The following is a 24110-nucleotide window of genomic DNA, read 5'->3' on the forward strand; positions in this document are numbered from 1 at the left end:
ACTCTTCGTTTATTAAAAGACACTTGCATTACCAGCAATGCATATTCAATAGATATAAAGTAATTGGCATAATTCCAAAAAAGATAGCTTCAGAATTTGTTGAGGATGGTGACACAATATCAGAAGCGTGAAAGAGCTCCCAAACAAATAATGAAAATCGCCAAGTTGCTTGTCAGACAAAGTGGAACACGATCACTACCTGCTGAAGCTGTTAAGTAACGGTTGACGACAAAATAACAAACTAAAGTTACGGAGCAAATTCTTAACAATATTCATAAAAAAACAGATGATTGTCACATACCGATATCCCAAAACAGCGCTGCAGTTGTCCTGGCTGCTTAGGGGGTGCCTTGCAGGATAGCCTGCCCAATGTTGTAACCTGCTGCAGATATCCTCTTTGATTCAGCATCACTGGTTTCCCTGCAGGTGAATCCTCCATCTGTTGTGATCAGATGTTTTAGATGTATCAAGCCAAAAGATAATGTGCCCTAGAGCAGCAACAACTAAAGCCTTGTGTTGCGTAAACTTAACGCTGTAATATTTCTCCTGAACCTACATTCCTCCTTCAATCTGTTGAGAGATGGACTGAATAATGCTTCATTGAGATGAAACTGTTTTATTTTACAGCTTTGTGCTTGGATGTTTGCTGTGCAATATTAACAGATGGCATCTTTCATCAGTTGTTTAGTCACTTCAATGGAGAGTTCATTGCACAAACTTATGAGGATCAATGAATCGTTGGCCACTAGTGAAAAATGAGTGTGTAAATATCAGCTGTTTGTTATACTCACTTCAGCACTTTTGATTCCTCCAAAAGCATGGAGGTGAATATAACTGGCACTTTCACTTGTATAGCTGGAGTGACCAAATATTCTGTGGGTAATTACTGCTCTTTAAACCTGTGTTAATGAATGCTTTGTTCCTGGAAAATCTTAAACCACACTCAGTTAATCCATGTTACTCACAATATCAGGAACTTTCTGTCCATGTATTGTTCAATCATTGTTGCTGTTATAGAGCAATACAATTTGTTCGTTTCTAAAATTTTAATAATTTCTAATAATATTTAGCAGGATTTGTACAATGGTTCATATTGAATATTAGGTTTGATTTCCTGACAACCATTCCACATATTTCATATGCGCACTTCACTGAATCAGTTAAGTGAGCCATGGTATTCCTCTTTAAAGCACCAGTTACTCTTACAGGCTTTGTATTGTTGTGAGGCTCAGTATGCAGCACAGTACTCATTTCATTGCTTAACTGTAATTGTTCCACATCAAATTACATGATCAATTTCACTCATCTGGTGGAAGTTCCTGTTACAGCTTCCCCCCAAAAAAATATATTTCATTTCGTTAGTTTAGCATTTGTTTTGGTGTGTTAAGGGACTGTCCCACTTAGGCAATTTGTTTGGGGACTGCCGGCGACTGTCATAGTCGTAGCAGGTCACCAAAAAAACGGCAACTGGACCCCCCCCCACGACAATGTCTACGACAAGCTACAACAACCTACCACCCAGTCGACGTCAAGCTACGGCAAGCTACCGACAACCGGCGACCCAATCGTCACGACTACTCACGACCATACAGGCGACACCCCGGCGACCGTGTGGCAACAGCCTAGTCGCCTGTAGTCGCCTAAAAACATCGCCTAAGTGGGACAGGGGCTTTACTTTCTACTGGTGTTCACTATTGCATTGTGCATCCCAAGCATTGAAACAACCCTGTGTAGGAAGGAACTGCAGGTGCTGGTTTAAACCGAAGATAGACACAAAAAGCCGAAGTAACTCAGCGGGTCAGACAGCATCTCTGTAGAAAAGGAATAGGTGACGTTTCGGGTTGAGACCCTTCTTCAGACCTGACTCTGAAGAAGGGTCTCAACCTTAAATGTCACCTATTCCTTTTCTCCAGAGATGCTGTCTGACCCGCTGAGTTACTTCGGTTTTTTGTGTTTATGGAAATGACCCTTCTTCATTCTCTCTGATCGGATAGAGTTCTACAGTTCTACTCTATAAGCAAACAAAAGAGCACTTCCAACATTTGGAAATCACCTCAGGACTCCATCCACTTCCCGCCTGCTGTGAATACACTGGATATTATCTGAACAAGCAGATTCATATGAGCTGTTGAAGCAGTGTGGATATAATGGTCACAATGTTCCACACCTGATGCTGCAGCATGCGAGGAGCTCAGTGTGAATGCAGTGAGTGAAGACTTAATTTCATCTGTTGGACTCCAGATAACATTAACTCAACATTATTCCTTTGGCCTGACTATTCCTCTGGATACGATACAGTGGTATCGCAGGCTGAGCAACTGCCTCAGAGCTCCAGAGTTCTGGGTTCGATTGACCTCAGGTGCTGTCTGTGTGGTGTTTGCACATTCTCCCTGGGACATGAGTCTTCGCTCGGTGCGCTTCTTTCCCTCCACACTGCAAAAAGCGAAATGCCGGACTTTTCCTGCAGGCAGAGCTTTGGGAATTGAAATTAATTCCAAGGATTGTGAAGTAATGCATTTGGGAACAATAAAAACAAGGTGGGGAATAGGTAATAAAAGGAAAATATTGAGAGGCGTAAGGAACCTATTATTGTTAACAAAAATAGATTCCGGAAGCTAGCAATACATGTTCAGAGCTGTTGAAAAGGACTTTTTAGCGGAGACATAGAATATTAGCATAGTGAGGCCACAGGTAGGAGGAAACTATTTTAGATGTGGCAGTGACAAAAAATATATAGGGATGCTTCTAGCCCAGCTGAAGTTTTAACAGTGAATAAAGGTTGGTCTTTTGAACAGAGAAGGCTGAGAGGAGATTTTGCTAAGGTATATAGAACTTTAAGGCGACTAGGTGGAGTGTGTGTAAATAAGGCCTATTACATACTGGAGACAATAATCAACCATATAACCATATAACCATATAACAACTACAGCACGGAAACAGGCCCATTCGGCCCTACCAGTCCACGCCGACCACTCTCCCTGACCTAGTCTCATCTACCTGCACTCAGACCATAACCCTCTAATCCCCTCTTATCCATATACCTATCCAATTTACTCTTAAATAATAAAATCGAGCCAGCCTCCACCACTTCCACCGGAAGCCCATTCCATACAGCCACCACCCTCTGAGTAAAGAAGTTACCTCTCATGTTACCCCTAAACTTTTGTCCCTCAATTCTGAAGCTATGTCCCCTTGTTGGAATCTTCCCCACTCTCAAAGGGAAAAGCCTACCCACGTCAACTCTGTCCGTCCCTCTCAAAATTTTAAAAACCTCTATCAAGCCCCCCTCAACCTTCTACGCTCCAAAGAATAAAGACCCAACCTGTTCAACCTCTCTCTGTAGCTTAAGTGCTGAAACCCAGGTAACATTCTAGTACATCTCCTCTGTACCCTCTCCATTTTGTCGACATCCTTCCAATAATTTGGCGACCAGAACTGCACACCATACTCCAGATTCATAATTAGATTTACAATAACTTTGGAAAGCTTAGAGATGAGATGAGGAGGGATATTTTCAACCTGAGGATACCCAGCCTCTGAATCAGACAGATTTCTTTGGCACATTAAAAAGGTACTTGGAAATTCACTTGACAGGCCATAATCTTAAGATTGTGGACTGAGAGTTGGAAATTAAAATTAGACTGGAAATATTTTCAGCAAACTATTTGGAAGCAATGGACAATGGCCTCCTTTTGAGTCATCAATATCTCTGATCCCATGATTTCTTATTTATACATGAATGTATAAATTCACTCAATTCATTAACTTTGGCTCAATGTGATCACATTGGTGTATATCAGAGATTCCGTTTTTTTGGAAGAGAAAAAGTTGCTGGTATGCATCTTATTCCTTGCTGTTGGTGTCTATGGCAGACTGCCGACCTATAAGCGGCTTAAGCTGTTCAAGAGTCTGACCCAAGAAGGGTCTCGACCTGAAATGTCGCCCGTTCCTTCTCTCCAGAGATGCTGCCTGTCCCGCTGAGTTACTCCAGCATTTTGTCTCCATCTAAGGGCCTGACTGCCTTATTTAATTAATACATTTTATTTTTAAACTTTAGTAATCTTTCTTAGTAATCATAAAGAAAGCATTGATCAGAGGACTTTGCTGTTTCCACCACCTCTTGGAGACTAGATAACTGAATCATTAAAGGGAGCCATTCTGCCCAACTCCAGTCTTACTATCTCAGCACCCACAGCATACATGTTTGTATGAACGAAGCAGCACCTCCTTAACAACTCCATTCTCTGCATCATTTCCTTGAAAGCACTCAAACTTTTGTGAATAATTAATATGGAATGCATTAAATTTGACAAAGTCTACCCCCCCACATCTCATACATGAAACATTGTGCTCCTCACACGGTTAACGGTTGAATTTCTGTTAAAACGAGAAAAAACCCACAATTCCTTATAAGTGGCTTTGAACATGGATTTACTATACGATACGATACGGTAAAACTTCATTCATCCCTGGAGGGAAATTGGTTTGCCGGCAGCCACAACACACAAGGTACCCAAAAACTTGAAACTAAAAGTGAAAAGAAAAAGAAAAAGACAAGCGACTGTTGGCTGGCTGCCTTGTGCACAGCGCCTTCACCGGAACAAATGAACAAACAAACAAACACAGACATCCCCTGGGCAGAGGATTCTAAACTAGAGTGCCCCCCCCCACACACACTGGACCCCCCTCTGTTCTCCCACCGTCCCTCACAGCAGTCTGCCCACGCCAGGTCCCCATTGTTCTTCATGGTGGTCCGCCCACGCCGGGTCCTCCATTGTTCTTCACGGCAGTCCCCTTTACTTGAATTATTACTCTTCGTAAGATGTCTTTTTTATGACGTATAAGTAGAATAAGCTCACAAAGTTAAATCCATTCAATATTTCATGCACCAAAGCTATTTTGGAACGTTATAAATAACATGACAAAAAAATGCCAGCAGCCTATCATTTTGAGGAGAATTTATAATAAGATTTCCTGTAGCATAAAAAGCTTGCTGAGGTAAAAAGCAGATCTTCAAACATGATTCTCCATTTATAACGATGCATTAGTCATGATAAGCATATTGAAAGAACATGATGGAAATGACTTTCCCGGCAAAGCTGATTTGATAAGAAATGCTTTACCCACAGATTAAAACATGATTATGAGACCAACTTATTCAAAAATTTAGTTATAGAGCCATATAGCATGGAAGCAGTCCCTTTAGCCCAACTCATCCATGCTAACCAGTATGCCCCATCTAAGTTAGTCCCATTTGCCCATATCCTTCCAAACCATTCCTATCCAATTATCTGTCCAAATGTCTTTTAAATATTGTTATTGTACCTGCCTCAATCACTTCCTCTGACAGCTCATTCCAAATACCTACCACCTGCTGGGTGCGAAAAAGTTGCTCCTCAGGTTTCTATTAAATCTATCTCCTATCACATTAAATCTACAGTATGTCCTCTAGTTCTTGATTCCCTTACCATGGGAAAAAGAATAGGTGCACTCATATATCTATTTCCTCGAGTCTCCGCGTAAATTTTCTCTGTAGTTTTTCCAACTTAATGCCACCTTTCCTAGAGTAACAGTTTCTCCTATTTTAATATTTTTTGCCCTCAGCTTACACTATGGAATAATTTACAGCAGCCATTGAACCTAGCAGCATGTCTTTGGGGTATGGTAGTAAATCAGAGGCCCCTCTGCAACTGAAAACTACCCAGTCATGAAACATCATGCAAATTCTGCAGACAGTGCTTTGGACAAGATTCAAACCTAGCCCCATGGTGTTGTGAGGCAGTAGTACCAAAGATAATAGAGCAGAGCAAGATAGACCACTCGACCCCAAAAACCGTAGTATGTCATGGCGCCATTTTAGTAGGCAGAAACTTGCAGAAACATTTAAAAAGAAAAATAACAAAAATCTGTGAATTGATAGATGAGATATATTCTGCATTTTTACAGTATCATCACACATACTGTTCCCTCAAAACACTGATTACACTGCGAGAGGCACAGCGACCGGCGGGTTTTGCTTACTAAAATGGCGGGCGTTACGCTCCTTTGCGTACTACACTTCAGTATAGGCGATTTTGACGGAGTGGTTCATCTTGCTCCTCTAGTATCTTTGGTAGTACTAACTGTGTGCATTGTGCCACACTCTCTCCAAGAAATTGTGGAACTGTGGAAGGGCACACATTCCATTGAATGATCCGCCTTTATGATCTTTACACCCAATGATAATGTAGGCAGTCTAATATGGCAGGAAGGTTCGGTGGGCTGATACAGCTCAGAAGATGATGGGGGGAGTGCAGGGAAAGTAAGTCAACATACACATTTTTGTAGATTTGAACTCAGCACACAGAATTGCATTCCTTTTAATGGGATCACGTTATGCCAAAGGCCAAGCAAAAACAATACAGAGGTAGTAGTAGCCAAATGATTTATTGAACCTGCTCTGCTATTCATAAATGGAGGTATATATGATAAGAAAACTACACAGTTATATTTAGAGCTTCGCACACTAGTTCCCACTTGACAGCAAACTATTTTCATGTATCTTGTTTGTTCTTCAGAGTAGCCTAACAATTTTATTTTACTGGGTCATTTTAAATGTAATTACAGATATCTTATTCTTATTCCATCACAGGATTAACAAATCACTATTGCCAGTTAGAAATTGGATTCACAGGGATGAGTATTCTCAAGGCTATTATCATTTTCTGAAAGTTAATATTTAGTCATTTTTGAGTCTCCAATCTGAAAATCTATGCTAATTCAAAACATTTCAAAGTGATTGAAAGTCCTGTCATTAACTAGGTTATGCACATGAAAGATGTCAAAATTAACATTATTAGCTTGGTAAATACATATTAAGAACTACGATCAGTTGCAGTGAAATGGGTAATCGTATAGGAAATAGACAATAGACAATAGACAATAGGTGCAGGAGTAGGCTATTCGACCCATTCACCGTGATCATGGCTGATCATCCACAATCAGTATCCAGTTCCTGCCTTCTCCCCATATCATATCATATCATATCATATATATACAGCCGGAAACAGGCCTTTTCGGCCCACCAAGTCCGTGCCGCCCAGCGATCCCCGTACATTAACACTATCCTACACCCACTAGGGACAATTTTTACATTTACCCAGCCAATTAACCTACATACCTGTACGTCTTTGGAGTGTGGGAGGAAACCGAAGATCTCGGAGAAAACCCACGCAGGTCACGGGGAGAACGTACAGTGCAGCACCTTTGACTCCGCTATCATATCCCTTGACTCCGCTATCATATCCCTTGACTCCGCTATCATTAAGATCTCTTAAAAGCATCCAGGGAATTGGTCTCCACTGCCTCCTGAGGCAGAGAGTTCACAACTCTTTGAGTTAAAAAAAAAATCCTCATCTCCGTTCTAAATGGCCTACCCCTTATTCTTAAACTGTGACCCCTGGTTCGGGACTCCCCAACACCGGGAACATGTTTCCTGCCTCTAGCGTGTCCGAGAGTATATGTCAAGAAATAATAGAAGTGTAAAAAGAGGAGCACATTAAACGTAGGTGACATTAGTTCCTATGTAGATTGTGTTTCTCAAATTAAAAATGGTAGCCACAAGAATTACTTCAGAGCGCAATTGAGATTGTTTCCTGCGACAGTATATTGTGGGACTGAAACGAGGAACAGTGTATTTGGATCCAGTAATATGTGATGAGACAGGTTTAATAAATGATCTCAGAGTAAACGATCTCTAAAGAAATAGTGGTCATAGCAGGACAGAATTTTGTATTCAACTTGGGAGTAAGAAATTTGAAACAACTGTGTTAATCATAAATAAGGGAAATTACATAGGAATGAGGATACATTTTTGTGAAGCGAACTAGGCAAGAAAATTAGCAGGGAGACAATAGAGAAACAGTGGCAAACACTCATGGAAATAACTCAAAAACTATTTTGTTATTGAATTATTAATAACAAATTAATAACTTGTTATTAATAACTTGCAGGGCAGGGGCAGTGAGTGATTAACAAGGTAAAAGTTTAGAAATAGTGAAGTTTTGTTACAATTATCCACCATGTTAGTGCAGCCACACTTGGAGTGCTGTGAATTCCCCCCATACCGAAGAAAGGATATCTCGTAGCATTGGATGGAATCCAAATGAGCTTCATCAGGCTAATTCCTGAAATGGAAGAGCTGTCCTATCAGAAGAGGCATGTTGAGTCTGCATACTTAGGAGCAGAATGAGGGGTGATCTTACGAAAACAGGTAAAGTCCTACGAGGGCATGACAGAGTAGATGTCAAGATGTTTTCACTATTGCGAGAATCTCGAACGAGAAGGCATAGTTTCAAGTTCAATGCAAGCCATCATTAAACCGAGATCTTTTTACAGTGCTTGGCAAATCTCTGGAATTCTCTGTCCCAAAGAACCATAGAAGCTAAATGTGATAGGAAGGGACTGCAGATGCTGGTTTATTCCTAAGGTAGACACAATCTGAAGAAGGGTCCCGGCCCGAAACGTCTCCTATACCTTTTCTCCAGAGATGCTGACTGACATGCTGAGTTACTCCAGCACATTCTGTCTAGCTCATTACAAGTATTTACTGTATGGCAGATATATTTTTGAAAGATCGGGGGAGAGTGGGCTGTGGGCATAAAGAGGGAGCTGAGGCCGAGGGTGGATAGGCAATGATTGCATTGAATAGTGGGCCAAGGAAAGAACTTTGTTCTTGTAAGGAAAGAATAAAATTTACATTAAATGGCTTTATTTTACCTTGAATTGTCTTCTAATTAGACCAAACCTAGCAGGAAAAGGATTGAGGTTTTCCCAATGGGTCCATTGTTAATATAGCATGTGGAACTTGGATACATCTATCCGCTGCCTTGCCAGAAAACTGAATCTTAATTACAGAAAGCAAGATCTATGTATCTCCACTGTGGAAAGTAACCTTGCACCATTTAAACAGCTCAGATTTTTATTTTGCTGTGGGCAGTTCAACTTGAGATGAATAAAAATACACATTTGTTAATGTCTGTGCAAAACCTCACTACCTCAAGACTAATTGGAAAGTTGCCTTCCTTCCCTTTTGATTACAGATGACTAAGTATTCATCTCTACTGCTGCAGGTCAGCAAATTAGATTTCTTACTCAGTGCCCTGCAGAACCCAGAACTAATCATTGGAGAAAATAATAATAAATTGCAACTATGATATGTATCTTTTAACAAAAAATTATTTTCTAGGATTTTACAATTTGAGAACTCATGTAAATTGGTACAAAACCTGTGTCATGTATTTCACATGAAATTTATCAACACACTTCAAAAGATAGAGGAATTCTCAGCCTTAGTTATGTCCAGTGCAGATTAAAACTCTGCGCTAAAATCTCTTCTACTAGTTTAAACTGGAAGCTGCCTCACCAACTAAACTGACCAAGCCCACAGTTCAAATTAGTCACCCATAATTTGAGCTAAATTGTAAATTTCAATGAAAAGATGCTATAAAAGGAAGGATTTGGCTGTGTTGGTGCTATCTATCTAAAGATGCAGTGATGTGTAACAGCACAACCTACCTTGTGGCTGATCTTCACCGTTAAATAACAATCAGAATCCCTTCAAAAATTAGTTTAAAAAAATCTGCTTCCACCAATTTTACAAGGAGTATATTTGAAATCTATATTCATGGCTGCAAAGGCTGAAATTGATGGCGGACGAGACTATTGATATAATGGAAGAGAGATATCATCTATAGCAGTCTTGATGATCTGATGCTGCACAACTACTAGCAGAATTGCTGTCCCTTGCTTTTCGTAGTGATTTTCAGTATGTGTTCCAACAGCCCAAATGCTTCCTTGAACTTTGCAGGGCAAAGTTACATTGGACAGAGCAAATATAACAAAGCTGAAGACATTGCCGGAAACAAAGCTGGAGACTGGGCTTGTATTCACTGGAATTTAGAAGGATGAGAGGGGATCTTATAGAAACATATAAAAATTATAAAAGGACTGGACAAGCTAGATGCAGGAAAAATGTTCCCAATGTTGGGCGAGTCCAGAACCAAGGCCACAGTCTAAGAATAGAAGGGGAGGCCATTTAAAACTGAGATGAGAAAAAACTTTTTCACCCAGAGAGTTGTGAATTTATAGAATGTGCCACAGAAGGCTGTAGAGGCCAATTGACTGGATGAATTTAAAACAATTAGATAGAGCTCTAGGGGCTAGTGGAATCAAGGAATATGGGGAGAAGGCAGGCACAGGTTACTGAATGTGGATGATCAACCATGATCACAATGAATGGCGGTGCTGGCTCAAAGGGCCAAATGGCCTCCTCCTGCACCTATTTTCTATGTTTCTATGTTTCTATTCTTTGGACTGTAGACTGCTGAGAGACTTTGTTAGCACGAAAGACTTCCACATGATACAGTGTTCCACGGAATGTTCACCTAGTGCTTTTGAAACGTGTCAACTCTGACCCTGATGTGAGATCGCTTCCTCAACATGACACTTGTTGATAGTCAGAGTCAGTGAATCCTGGAGGGAAATGTCTGACATCCATATAGTAGTCATGGGCCCAGATCTTGCAATCAGAAGCTAGCCTTCCATGATCACTGTTGGTGTCTGAACTTGCTTCAAATTCGCCTCATCTTTTTTCCATAGGATGAACTAGCTGGAAGAGTATGGTGCAATACTCTGCTGTGAGGCTCTGGTGTAAGGATAGGTCCTTCCATGTGTTAATCCCATAAATTAGACTGATATAAACTATGGAGAATCTTGAATCATCTGGCAAACTATCGCATATATGTCCCACAGTAACAAAGATGAAAGCACTGCCACATAATTCCCTGAAACATGGCTCCAATTTTTGTGGAAGCACTTCCCAACATTCATCTACAACTTTAAGAGAAAATTAACAGAATTTGTAGAAATTATATAAATAACTGCAATTTCTTACTGCATTACGCAGTTACAATGGGAGACTAGGGAAAATCTGTGTTAATACACTGCTTGAGCTGTTACCATTGCTACAAACACTCTGACGCAGTAAGAGACAAAAAACTTGATCTCCTCTCCCCATCTCCTGGTTAATGAACAGCTAGAACTGCTATGAATTTCATCAATGAAAGCAAAGTTTAAAAAATGTGTCTTTTCCAATAAGCTGTGCAATTCAGAATGAAAAGAATTAGCTTTCAGAACCACGCGAAGCCAAGTGAACCATTGGCTTATTAATTTGAAGAGACTGTATCGAGGTAAAAAGCATTTGATTGAAAATAAGCTTTTATACATCTGGAGCTAGAGTGTGACTTAAAATATGCATTAGAAGATTCCTTATAACATCTTGTTTTTTTACAGGCTGGTGGAGTTAACTGAGTCGATACACATCAATCCATACTGGGGAATTCTTTCCAAATGTCTGGCTTACAGCAAGGCTGTTTCAGACCCCTTTGTATACTCCCTGCTGCGACATCAGTATAAGAAGACATGGATGGACATTGCTAATAGACTGCTGAAACGAAGCTCCTTAAACTCCTCTGCACTAACAGGTGAAATACCGAACAGTAATTTTGTACAAACAGATGAATGAAATAAATTTTATGACAAGAACAGTGCACAGACATGTGTATTTGGATTTTTATTGGAATCTATGTTATGAAACTTTTGACTTTAATCTGCTTTCTACTTCCTTAGACAATATTTTGATTAATGTTTGACGGGATGACTAGCACAGATCACCTTTACACTTTTGTAATTATAATTGTTATTTTTTTGGTTCTTCACTTAAGTGTTCCTGAATGATTGACATATATTTTCAGTAAAGCCCTCTCAATCCTCCCCAGTGAAGTCTGGACAGATAAGAAAACACTGGCAACTGAAAAACATCAGCAGTTGAAATATCTTACTTAAAGGATATTTTGAGCTTAATTATAGAAAAGCCAAAGATAATCTTAGCCAGTTCTGATATCAGTGTATAGTAAGTGGTTATGCTTTGGCTTAATCTAAGCCAACCAAATGTGTCATCAAACATGAGTCCTAGTAAGCTGAGAGAGAAATCATTATTTGTCCCATTCATTTATGGGAATTTGATACACTCATCTCCGCAAGGAGCACTGACATTTATTGAACATAGACACAAAATGCTGGAGTAACTCAGCGGGACAGGCAGCATCTCCGGAGAGAAGGAATGGGTGACGTTTCAGGTCAAGACCCTTCTTCGGAGAGATTCTCTCTCCGACAAGTTCTGCAACATCCTCTCTCGCCGCTCCCCCTCTGTGATTCTCTCTCCGACATTTATTGACATCGCTACATCCAACTATTATCTGTTTCACCAGTCACATAAACATTGTCATGGGTTAATCCCCAATTATCCATAGATTTTTGATCCAAAGGCTTCCCACTGTTGATTTCCATGAAAAGAAAAAAAAATCCTCAAAGCAATCACTGGGCTCTGTTTGATGGATTTCCCCATTCTCAACATGCATTGCTGACAGGTAATTTCTGCAGGATATGTGGGGCATCCATTAGCAGCGATGTCAGACTGAGCCATCAATTTGACAAAATAACTCTGACAAACAGCAAAATAGAAAGTAAAAAGCTTTAATCTGTTATCATTTCACTGACAGCAAATAAAAAATTGTGCAGTACACACAGTATAAAAATCAGATCAAAATAAATAGTTTTATTGTTTCTAATCCGGGGAATTTCAAAATAATTACAATAATTAGTATCATCAAACATATGAATTTTTTTCAGAGCCAGAGTTCAGCATATGACTTACCATGAAATTCACATTTTAGATACACCTTTTTCAAGAAGGTGCACAATTTTCAATGCTTTTATGGAGAGGACAGTGCATAAAAATCGCATAGAAAGTTTACATACTGCACTGACTCAGAGATCAAGGGCCCAATTGCCTCAAATTTGGATTTCCTCATTTAAATATACAAGTGCAGATTCCAGTAATCGCTGGCATTGTCACAGGGCTCAGACAAATTCAACATCTTTATAAACACAAGTCGTGAGCCATTATCATTTTACTTGTACGAACAATTGAATGTTGTCAGATATCCCATTGAGCAAAGGTTTGCCAGGAAGGATGTTGATGAATCAATGGGAAATTAGTTCCACTCTCCACCCCTTGTCTAACATTTGAAATATATAAGTGATATACCCTCATATCTCTTCCTTTTATCAACCGAAAAAGCAGCAGGGACGCAGTAAAACAATTAAGCTATTAATATTTTTATTCACAAAATGCTGGAGTAACTCAGCAGGTCAGGCAGCATCTCAGGAGAGAAGGAATGGGTGACGTTTCGGGTCGAGACCCTTCTTCAGACTGATGTCGGGGGTGGGACAAAGGAAGGATATAGGTGGAGACAGGAAGATAGAGGGAGATCTGGGAAGGAGGAGGGGAAGGGAGGGACAGAGGAGCTATCTGAAGTTGGAGAAGTCGACGTTCATACCACCGGGCTGCAAACTGCCCAGGCGAAATATGAGGTGCTGCTCCTCCAATTTCCGGTGGGCCTCACTATGGCACTGGAGGAGGCCCATGACAGAGAGGTCAGACTGGGAATGGGAGGGGGAGTTAAAGTGCTGGGCCACCGGGAGATCAGTTGCGTTAATGCGGACCGAGCGCAGGTGTTCAGCGAAGCGATCGCCGAGCCTGCGCTTGGTTTCGCCGATATAAATAAGTTGACATCTAGAGCAGCGGATGCAATAGATGAGGTTGGAGGAGGTGCAGGTGAACCTCTGTCTCATCTGGAAAGACTGTTTGCGTCCTTTGATGGAGTTGAGGGGGGAGGTAAAGGGACAGGTGTTGTATCTCGTGCGGTTGCAAGGGAAAGTGCCCGGGGTTGGGGTGGTTTGGGTAGGAAGGGACGAGTGGACCAGGGAGTTACGGAGGGAATGGTCTCTGCGGAACGCAGAGAGGGGAGGGGATGGGAAGATATGGCCAGTGGTGGGGTCCCGTTGTAGGTGACGGAAATGTTGGTGGATGATATGTTGGATCCGCTGGCTGGTGGGGTGGAAGGAGAGAACGAGGGGGATCCTGTCCTTGTTGTGAGTGGGGGGAGGGGGAGCAAGAGCGGATCTGTGGGATGTAGAAGAGACCCTAGTGAGAGCCTCATCTATAATGGAGGAGGGGAAGCCCCGTTTTCTGAAGAACGAGGACATCTCGGAAGCCCTAGTCTGAAACACCTCAACCCGGGCGCAGATGCGGCGTAGACGGAGGAATTGGGAGTAGGGGATAGACTTTTTGCAGGGGACCGGGTGGGAAGAAGTGTAGTCCAGATAGCTGTGCGAGTCGGTGGGCTTGTAGTAAATGTCCGTCACTAGTCTGTCTCCTGTGATGGAGATGGTGAGGTCCAGAAACGGGAGGGAGATGTCAGAGATAGTCCAGGTATATTTAAGGGCAGGATGGAAATTGGAGGTGAAGTGTATGAAGTCAGTGAGTTCTGCATGGGTGCAAGAGGTAGCACCAATGCAGTCGTCGATGTAGCGGAGGTAGAGTTCGAGGATGGGGCCAGTGTACGTCTGGAACAGGGATTGTTCGACGTACCCGACAAAGAGGCAGGCGTAGCTAGGGCCCATACGAGTGCCCATAGCTACGCCTCTGGTTTGGAGGAAGTGGGAGGAGTCAAAGGAGAAGTTGTTGAGGGTAAGAACCAGCTCTGCTAGGCGGAGGAGAGTGTTGGTCGATGGGGATTAGCTGGTTCTACGGTCGAGGAAGAAACGGAGGGCTTCGAGACCATCCTTGTGGGGGATGGAGGTGTAGAGTGACTGGACATCCATGGTGAAAATGAGGGATTGGGGGCCTGGGAACCGGAAGTTATCCAGGAGATGGAGAGCGTGTGAGGTGTCTTGGACGTAGGTGGGGAGGGATTTAACCAGGGGGGATAGGATGGAGTCGAGGTAGATAGAGATAAGTTCGGTAGGGCATGAGCAGGCAGAGACAATGGGTCTGCCGGGACAGTTGTGTTTGTGGATTTTGGGTAGGAGGTAGAATCGGGCCGTGCGGGGCTGGGGAACTATGAGAGGTCTATGAGATGTCCACTATGAGATGTTCTCGTTCTTCAGAAAACGGGGCTTCCCCTCCTCCATTATAGATGAGGCTCTCACTAGGGTCTCTTCTATATCCCGCAGCTCCGCTCTTGCTCCCCCTCCCCCCACTCGCAACAAGGACAGAATCCCTCTCGTTCTCACCTTCCACCCCACCAGCCAGCGGATCCAACATATCATCCACCAACATTTCCGTCACCTGCAACGGGACCCCACCACTGGCCATATCTTCCCATCCCCTCCCCTCTCTGCGTTCCGCAGAGACCGTTCCCTCCGTAACTCCCTGGTCCACTCGTCCCGTCCTACCCAAACCACCCCAACCCCGGGCACTTTCCCTTGCAACCGCACGAGATGCAACACCTGTCCCTTTACCTCCCCCCTCAACTCAATCAAAGGACCCAAACAGTCTTTCCAGGTGAGACAGAGGTTCACCTGCACCTCCTCCAACCTCATCTATTGCATCCGCTGCTCTAGATGTCAATTTATTTATATCGGTGAAACCAAGCGCAGGCTCGGCGATCGCTTCGCTGAACACCTGCGCTCGGTCCGCATTAACGCAACTGATCTCCCGGTGGCCCAGCACTTTAACTCCCCCTCCCATTCCCAGTCTGACCTCTCTGTCATGGGCCTCCTCCAGTGCCATAGTGAGGCCCACCGGAAATTGGAGGAGCAGCACCTCATATTTCGCCTGGGCAGTTTGCAGCCCGGTGGTATGAACGTCAACTTCTCCAACTTCAGATAGCTCCTCTGTCCCTCCCTTCCCCTCCTCCTTCCCAGATCTCCCTCTATCTTCCTGTCTCCACCTATATCCTTCCTTTGTCCCACCCCCGACATCAGTCTGAAGAAGGGTCTCGACCCGAAACGTCACCCATTCCTTCTCTCCCGAGATGCTGCCTGACCTGCTGAGTTACTCCAGCATTTTGTGAATAAATCGATTTGTACCAGCATCTGCAGTTATTTTCTTAAGCTATTAATATTCATCTTCAAATTCATCTCTGATTGAGAATACTTTTAAAAAGTTTTGACTTGAATAGAAATCAACACAGAAATAAATTTACATAAACAGTGAACCAGAAATGGCATTGCCCGAGAATCACAGCCTGCCTTTGTCCCATGTCGTGTTGTTTATTCAAACATGACACCTGAGTTTCTCTTTCATTGGGAGCCAGCTCCCAGCACATGGCTATGTCTGGATCAGCTTAGTGGCTGTGTCTGCCTGGACAGGGCTCCGAGACCCCTTACCCAGGCACATGGTGGTTGGGGCCATTGAAGGCTTTTGCACATCTTAGATATTTACAGACATTTAGTAACATTCAGCCATTAAAAAAAAGACTGTTTTTTTGTTCATTAATTGCTTTGTATTTGAATGCTTTGGGATCGCCAAGGATATTTCCCAGCATGAGAGGCCAGTAGAAGGTTGTCTTTCCCCTTGGAAGTTCATGAGGGTTAGTTAGATAGAGCTCTAGGGGCTAGCGGAATCAAGGGATATGGGGAGAGGTTGGGCACAGGTTACTGATTGTGGATGATCAGCCATGATCACAATGAATGGCGGTCCTGGCTCGAAGGGCCGAATGGCCTCCTCCTGCACCTATTTTCTATGTTTCTATGTTATTGGAGTAGTCTTGGGGCAGCGGCAAATAGCAAGAACTGGGTGGCAGATGCTGCTTCCCTGAGATTGATGCCAGTGCTGGAAACTGGATAAATCTCAGCATTAATGCTGATGGAAGGAGGCAGAAGGTCTATCCTTCTCCGTTTTGCTGCTGTAATGCTCCTAAAATCTTTGACATACCAGTCAATCAATCTGCAGAAATGTTACAGATTACCAATGTGTCCAATAATGTGTACATATTCAAAGCGAATTTTCAAGAACTTAGTGCTGATTGGCATGGTGGAAATCAACCGTTTATGATTTTGTCTACTCCGAGGTATAAATGCCTAGTAATGAATAACATACATCAATCATTCATTTATTCCAAAGACGTACAGGTATGTAGGTTAATTGGCTGGGTAAATGTAAAAATTGTCCCTAGTGGGTGTAGGATAGTGTTAATGTACGGAGATCGCTGGGCGGCACGGACTTGGTGGGTCGAAAAGGCCTGTTTCCGGCTGTATATATATGATATGATATGATATGATATTCCAATGGGTGACCTTTTGACTGTTTCAAGAGATTTTACTGTGAGAAACTTCAGCATTGTAATGTTTGCTGTAGAGCTCAATCTCCAAAGTAAAATGGATTGCTCAACATAGGCGTTTAAAGATTTTCCCTTGAAATACTCATAAGGTTAGTATGGGAAATCAATGAAAGCAGGTTGAAGTTAAGACCTCAAGTCAGGTTGATTTGCTGACTTTATTCCTTCATTATTACTGGGCTTTCAATCTTCTGTTTTGTTGATAAGAGGAATTCTCGCAGCTTTTCGAAAGCATTGGAAATTAAAGGTGCTACGACCATTGCATTACACTTTGTGGCTGTATTGATAACTCCAGGGTGCCAAACTAAAGATTAATATTGATTGAAATATAATATTAGCACAAAAATGAATGAATTACAAGGGTTCTGCATCCTCATTTTATGTCGATGATTTCAGCTTGATTGATCCACAGAAATTCAGCAGGGGTATGGGCAGTTAAAGTACCGAACTCCTCAGGGTTCTGGCTACTGATTTTTAATGATGTGATTAAATAAATTAATTCAAGTGTGCATAAATCACCATTTCAAATATTAGTCAACAGTCCCTCACTAATTCCAGTTGTCTTAAATTAATACTCCTGGCATGAGACTACCATTTTTATTCAGTGGGGAAAGAGCTGGCAGCAAGATTCTTCTTAACAATTGCAGAGTTTCACCAAATATATCACCTGAATCCTACTTAATGTTTTACCAAAAGGCCTTAACCGGAAGTGATAGCTTGATTTCTGTTGGACCAAATAGTGAACAGCACAATAAAACACTGCAAATGCTGAAATGTGAAGTGAAAGCAGAGTGCTGGAAGTTCTGAGCAAATTAGGCTGCAACATTGATGTGCTACATATAGAAACACAAGTATTCTCGTTATAGTACAATATAGTCAAATGAAAAATCAAAAAGAGTTCAGATGATGGAAATCTGGAATAAAAGCAGAAACTGCTGGAAACACTGAACATGTCAGACTGCACCTATGGAAAGAGCAGCAGTTAATATTTCTGGTCCAGGATCCTTCACTGGAATCTGACTTGTAACGTTAGCACTTTCTCTTTCCACAGATGCTGACTGAAGTGCTCAGTTTTCCAGCATTTTCATTTTCATTATGTTGGATCAATAAATGATCAATGGTTTATGATAAATCAAAACAAATGATTACTCACTTGCCAAGATCTGTACCATACAAACTTTGTAAAGTTAATTGGAGTTTGCAAAATCCTGGTTATAGTAAATGGTTGGAAAATGTATATTTTTCTCATATTTCAAATGATAAAAGTTATTTGAATTCTATAAAGGTAGAATTTAGTTTTTAAGCCAGAAAGCTGAGGTATAAACTATAGTCCATCACATTCCCACAGTACTCTGAATATGTAGTAAATTATTAACTGAAGTGGCCCAAGGAGGCAGAGTCTTGAAATAAAAGATAAATCCATTATAGTTAGTATTATTACTTAAATAAGCTTCTCTTCATCCCCAAGGATAGTCAGTGTGAATCGAATAAAAGCTTAACAGTTTATAAATGATAGGTCTAAAGTATATCCAAGGAAATAGGATCAGTGCAGTGTTATTGCAGATAAATGTTGCAGCAATAAGTTATTTGAAGGTCTTTTATCTTATAAAATACTCTACCAGAGTTTTATTGCATATTCTTTACTTTTGGGAGTATTTCTATTGATACCATCAGGAATAAAGTGTTATTGGCCATCTTTTAGGACATGACAAAATAGCTGTTTGATAAAATGAAGAGCAGAAAATTGCAGATTCAGGTAGGAATTAATCACTTTTCTTACATTCATTGAAGCAATCCATTTTCTAACATTTTACATTAATAAAAGCAGAAAACACTGAAGGTACTCAGCAGGTCAGGCAGCATCTGCGGATGGAGAACCAGGGTTACCATTTCAGGTCGATGATCTATCATCAGATCCTGTTTCAGATTATTGTAACAATGTAGCATAGATGACATTTCATTAACAGGAAGAAAAGTTTAATGTCATTGAGAAAGCTTAAATTGAACAGTCAGCACGAATTAGGTATAAATCGCAACTGAACACTTGCTGCTAAAGATTAATGATGACAACATTAGTTCACCTAATATTTTGGCAATAGAGTAGCATAAATTATTGTGTGCTTGTTTCAGTAATTGATTATAGTGGGTCACTGGTTCATTTGTAATCAGATTCCTTATTTCAGATGCAAATGGATACTAATAGTTTCAGTGTGTAAACCTACTGGCAAAAAAAGGGTATTATTCAATGCAATTTTCTTGGAAAGTATCCTTGCTCTGCTGTATCCTCAGCGGTATGTTGAGTTTGTAAATAATTTGTATCAGTTCTAACAATATGAGAAATGGAAGATGCACACCACCTACCACAAAGCCAAGGCAGTGAGATCTCGAAACAAATGGCAAAAGGATGAGATTATTGGGCCCTGGCTCTTTTGGGAGAATTTAGCATACACATATACATGGATGCACACACATAAAAACACTAACAATACATAATTTCCACTCTTCAGTTACTGCCCTTAAGTCATCACCCTTCCTCTCATCCCCCTCCATCCACACCCTGGTTAACTCAGTCCATTCCTTGCACCTCTTCCTTCCATCTTCATCCCCATTTTTCCTCTTAAAATCCCATCCCTCTCCTCAGTGTTACCCAACTCTCCAGTTGCTGGTCTTTCATACTCTCCCAGGGCAAGGACAACTGTTTGCCCCCTATCCAATTGCCCTCATGCAAACTCCTCTGCCAGATCCCAACAGCCTTCTGCCCAGCATTGATCCCCTGAGCTATCCCTAGAATAAATGCATGTTACCAACATAAATGGAAAGAGACTTAGATTTACACAGCTCTTTAAAGGCCTTATGTCTCCCAAGAATGCTTTACAGCAAAATAAATATTTTTGTAACATAGTCCTTGATGTAAATATAAATGCCAATATGTGCGCACAAACTCCCTGAAGCCACAAAGTGATAATGGCTTGATAATCTGTTTTGGTGGATTGGATTAGTTTAACTTCCCTTTTTTTCAAACCAGAGCCTTTGATATTTAGCTAATACACAGCCTCAGTTTAACGTCTCAGCTGAAAGGCAGCACTCTATCAACACAATATTCCTTGCGGCTCTGCACTCGGGTGTCAACCTCTGAGTCGCTGAAATGGGATTTGAGAAAGCAAATCCACCCCATGCTCTTCCCACTTGTAATGAAGATTTTCCATTTTTGCACTTCAGTTTCAGGCCCATGTGGTTTCTGTAATCATGTTATTGATTCCTTCTCTGTGAATTTAGCTTCCTGTTGATTACACTGTCCCAATCAAGAGGCATTGTGTGGATTGAGCACCCCACTCACAAAATTCTTGTGTCATCTAAAACCAGTCAAAAATTGCATTTTGAAATTCGAACAGACATACTAGAAAAACAAACCTTCAAAAAATATAAAAGTACTTTAAAGTTAATGAAGAACTATATTTGCCATGTAGTAACGGTGGAAATGGAGGGAATCAACATAGAGCAAGATCCTGTAAACAATGGCAAAGATAACAACTACCATCTTGACTAAGTATGAAATAAGATGGAATACAAGATTTATCCAATGACAATCATATTAATTGACATTTTATTTTAATTGTACCACAGTGGCATTGAATTAGCCAATAAATATCATCACTGCAATTGGAAAGCAATTGACCAATCCCAATTTTTACCCTACTACTTTAGGTTTCAGTCCTTAGTCTACCTTTTGTCGCCTCATAATAATTTGAATGTTAAAATTAAGCAGCAAATGCATTCATCCCGATGTTTGTCACACATGATCTCTGTAATGCACCATTATTGTGAAGGCGGAGTCAGAACGATCCAGCAATCCAACAAGCCGCTAAAAAAACAGAGACTGCTGGCATCTAGTGGGACACCCTCATGAACTTTGTTTGCTAACTATTAAGTGCTGCTGGATTAATCCTTATTAATTGACTTGGGATTCATATTTTCCTCCCAAGTATTTATTTCTGTCTTTTTCAGTTAACAGGGAAACAGTGAGGGTTAGTCTATGATTCGATCTTTTGGTAGGTAGATGAAATACATTAAGAATCGTTTGCTTTGTATCAAGGAATATATCCAATTGACAGAGATTATTTGGCTGCAATGATTGCTATTAGTTTGCAACAACAGGGGAATCTATTGGATGAATATGGAGCTAAGTATGCTGACAGCATGTCCCATCACCTTTAATTTAAATATAAGATTAATGTTTTGCAGCTGTTACTTACTTTTATTATTCAATTATTTAGAATAATATTGATAATAAAGTAAATGTGTATCAACTGCATCGTTTCTTTTGACACGCACTAGATTTGTAATTGTGTACGATAATTGATTAATGTTACATTTGGATTAGTATCTGCAAACTAAATCCACTGTGTGATCAGAGCGTAATTATCTGGCATGAGACATTGTTCACACAAGAGTTGGGGAGAAAAATATAAATTAACTCACTTCAGATCTTTGAGTTAAAATGTGTGGGTTTTTCATAATGCTGGGTATTTTATTTTACGCAACCTATGGTAGGATGAAACAAAATGGAATAGCAAATCAGCAGACCTGCCCAATTTACTAACGCACTACATTCTTACAGCAATTCACAGTGTTCTTTAACTAAACATGATGATTGTATAATCTTCTAGTTTATACAAAAACATTGTATTCCCTTTCTCTGATCTTCAGGCTAATCAGCATCTTGAATATCACTTTTAAAGGGATGCATCCAGTAGACCTGCTGCCTCATAGCGCCAGAAATCTTGATCCTGACCTCGGGTGCTGTCTTTGTGGAGTTTCCACATTCTCCCTGTGACCACATAGGTTTCCTTCGGGTGTTCTGCTTTCCTTCCATATCCCATAGACATGCGGGTTTGTAGGTTAATTGGCCTCCACAAATTGCCCTTGTGTGTAGGGAGTGGATGCCAAAGTGGGATGATATAGAACTAGTGTGAATGGGTGATCGATGCCTCGGAGGACCTCAATGGGCTCTTTCCATGATGTATCTTTCCATCAATCAATCAATTTAGTGTGACTTGAATGTTGTTTTTCCAATGTTAAGTCATTGTTTCTAGGTCATTGAGGTTGGCCTCATATAATGTCACTATTATATTTCCATGTTTTCCTACAACAGGGTTGGAACACATTCAGCCCATCAAATCTTTGCTGGTTTTTAGAACAATCCATTACTCAACTTATATCCAAGGAAATTAATTAATAAAAATACAATTACAAGAACAAAATGTTTTCTGAAGCCTAAAGTTTGAATAGCCCCAGAGGAACCTTTACACGCAGCTAGACAATAGAGTCTACTGGAGGATTTGCATATTTAATAAATGGATTTGCTTCTATTGACATGTAGTTGGAGCCAAGCAGAAAAAGATCATTGATTATCCAATTTAATCTGGAAAGTACATTTTCTTTTGCCACTTAAATTGCTTAAGATTCCAAATATGAAAAGAAGTTAAAGAAAACATTCCTGCGAGATTCCTTTCATAATTTTTCATGTATGGTTTCAGATTACGTAAATTATTTACAATTTTAAAAATCTTAAAAGGTTTGTGACAAATACAATTCATGTACAGTAATGTTTTTGACATAATTAGGCCAATTAGCTGATGCGTTTGTCATAAAAATCTGACTGTATTTCTGTTTGTGAGTTTACGTGAAGTGGTGCTTTTTACCCACGGCAGAGCTTCTTGAGTGGTTGTCTAAGTTATGTCTGCAACTTAATGTTTTTCAGCCCACACAGCTGAAAAACTACCTTGTTCATAGTGACCAATGCATTTGAAAGCATTTTTGTGACAGTAGCAACTGAATCCATTGGTAATATTGCAATGCCAGTGTGGCAATGCATTTTCTAAAAGGAGCAGTGAAAAAGTGAACAAACCTGAACTGTCCAATAAGATCCAGGATGGAAAGTGATATGATGTATGTTACATCTGTGATGTTAAAAGTGATTCTGTGTATGCATAAAGAAATATTAGATACTGTATTCTATTTTTTAATATATGGCAATGTTGTTTGAATTTGCAAAAAATATTTATTGGAATTTTATTAAATTAAATCAATGTCAAACAATGAAAATTCTTATCATGTCAAGTTAATTTGTCCCAACCATCATATGTGCTTTTCACAGTCTTTCATGTACCTTTATCAAATCAGAATTATCTTTGCCTGGGGATTCCTATTTATTTTATCAGTAAAAGGTCAAAACTCTAACACAAGGTGTTTGAAAGAAAAAACAAGGTGTTCTTTTAAAAAAACAATCACTTCATCACTGACTGCAGAGCAAAGAGCAATTGTGAAATTTATGACACCATCTCTCTGGAATCATTGCAGCTTTGAGACATGGAACTTGTATGACAAACCAGGCTATAATTTCAGTGCTAGAACAATTAACTTGTTACAGTTTAAATCTTCAAGATTCTTGTGACACGTAGAACAGCTTAGAAATTGTACAAAGACAGGTTGGTACTAGCTGTTGAATATTAAAGCATAGTTTTACTTGAAAAGCTGGAAAGATCACAAAACCCCTTTGGCGTTGAACCAATAATATTGTTTGACATTTTCCCCTTGAACCTCAGGTTGTATTCCAGTGTGGATATCAGTTTCGATCTCATAAATTGGGAAAAGTTTAACAGTTTCACATCATGTTCTTGCACTCCATAGGGAGTTTGTTAGAATAATGAAGGGAGGGGGAGCCAACTGATGACCTGGTGATAAATGCTACCATCCTTAAGCCCTTTCAAGTGCTGGACTTTGAAACCACTCTATATGTGTGACCAGGACAATGATGTTCAGACAGAAAATTGGCACCATTATATGGTAACAGCACATCTGTTCAACATCATTTGCATCTATAAC

At 40.6% G+C, this 24110-nt stretch overlaps 1 protein-coding gene across 8 annotated transcripts in view; it reads left to right on the forward strand.

Moving 5' to 3' along the window:
* Nucleotides 1-23567, forward strand: part of LOC144601445 (G-protein coupled receptor 26-like) — a 31728-nt gene extending 8161 nt beyond the window's left edge. For 2 of the 8 annotated variants that reach the window (XM_078413572.1, XM_078413579.1), the window contains 2 exons: nucleotides 11332-11522; nucleotides 22378-23567. In XM_078413572.1, coding sequence (XP_078269698.1) covers nucleotides 11332-11522; nucleotides 22378-22457 — 271 coding nt within the window. In that variant the 3' untranslated portion in view covers nucleotides 22458-23567. Of the gene's footprint in view, nucleotides 1-11331; nucleotides 13280-18927; nucleotides 18982-21230 lie in introns of those variants that run through there. The other 6 variants (XM_078413576.1, XM_078413578.1, XM_078413577.1 and 3 more) reach the window with 6 other exon arrangements.
* Nucleotides 23568-24110: the final 543 nt, after the last annotated feature.

Source organism: Rhinoraja longicauda, chromosome 16 (genome assembly GCF_053455715.1).
Source record: "Rhinoraja longicauda isolate Sanriku21f chromosome 16, sRhiLon1.1, whole genome shotgun sequence".
NCBI classification, from domain to species: domain Eukaryota; kingdom Metazoa; phylum Chordata; class Chondrichthyes; order Rajiformes; family Arhynchobatidae; genus Rhinoraja; species Rhinoraja longicauda.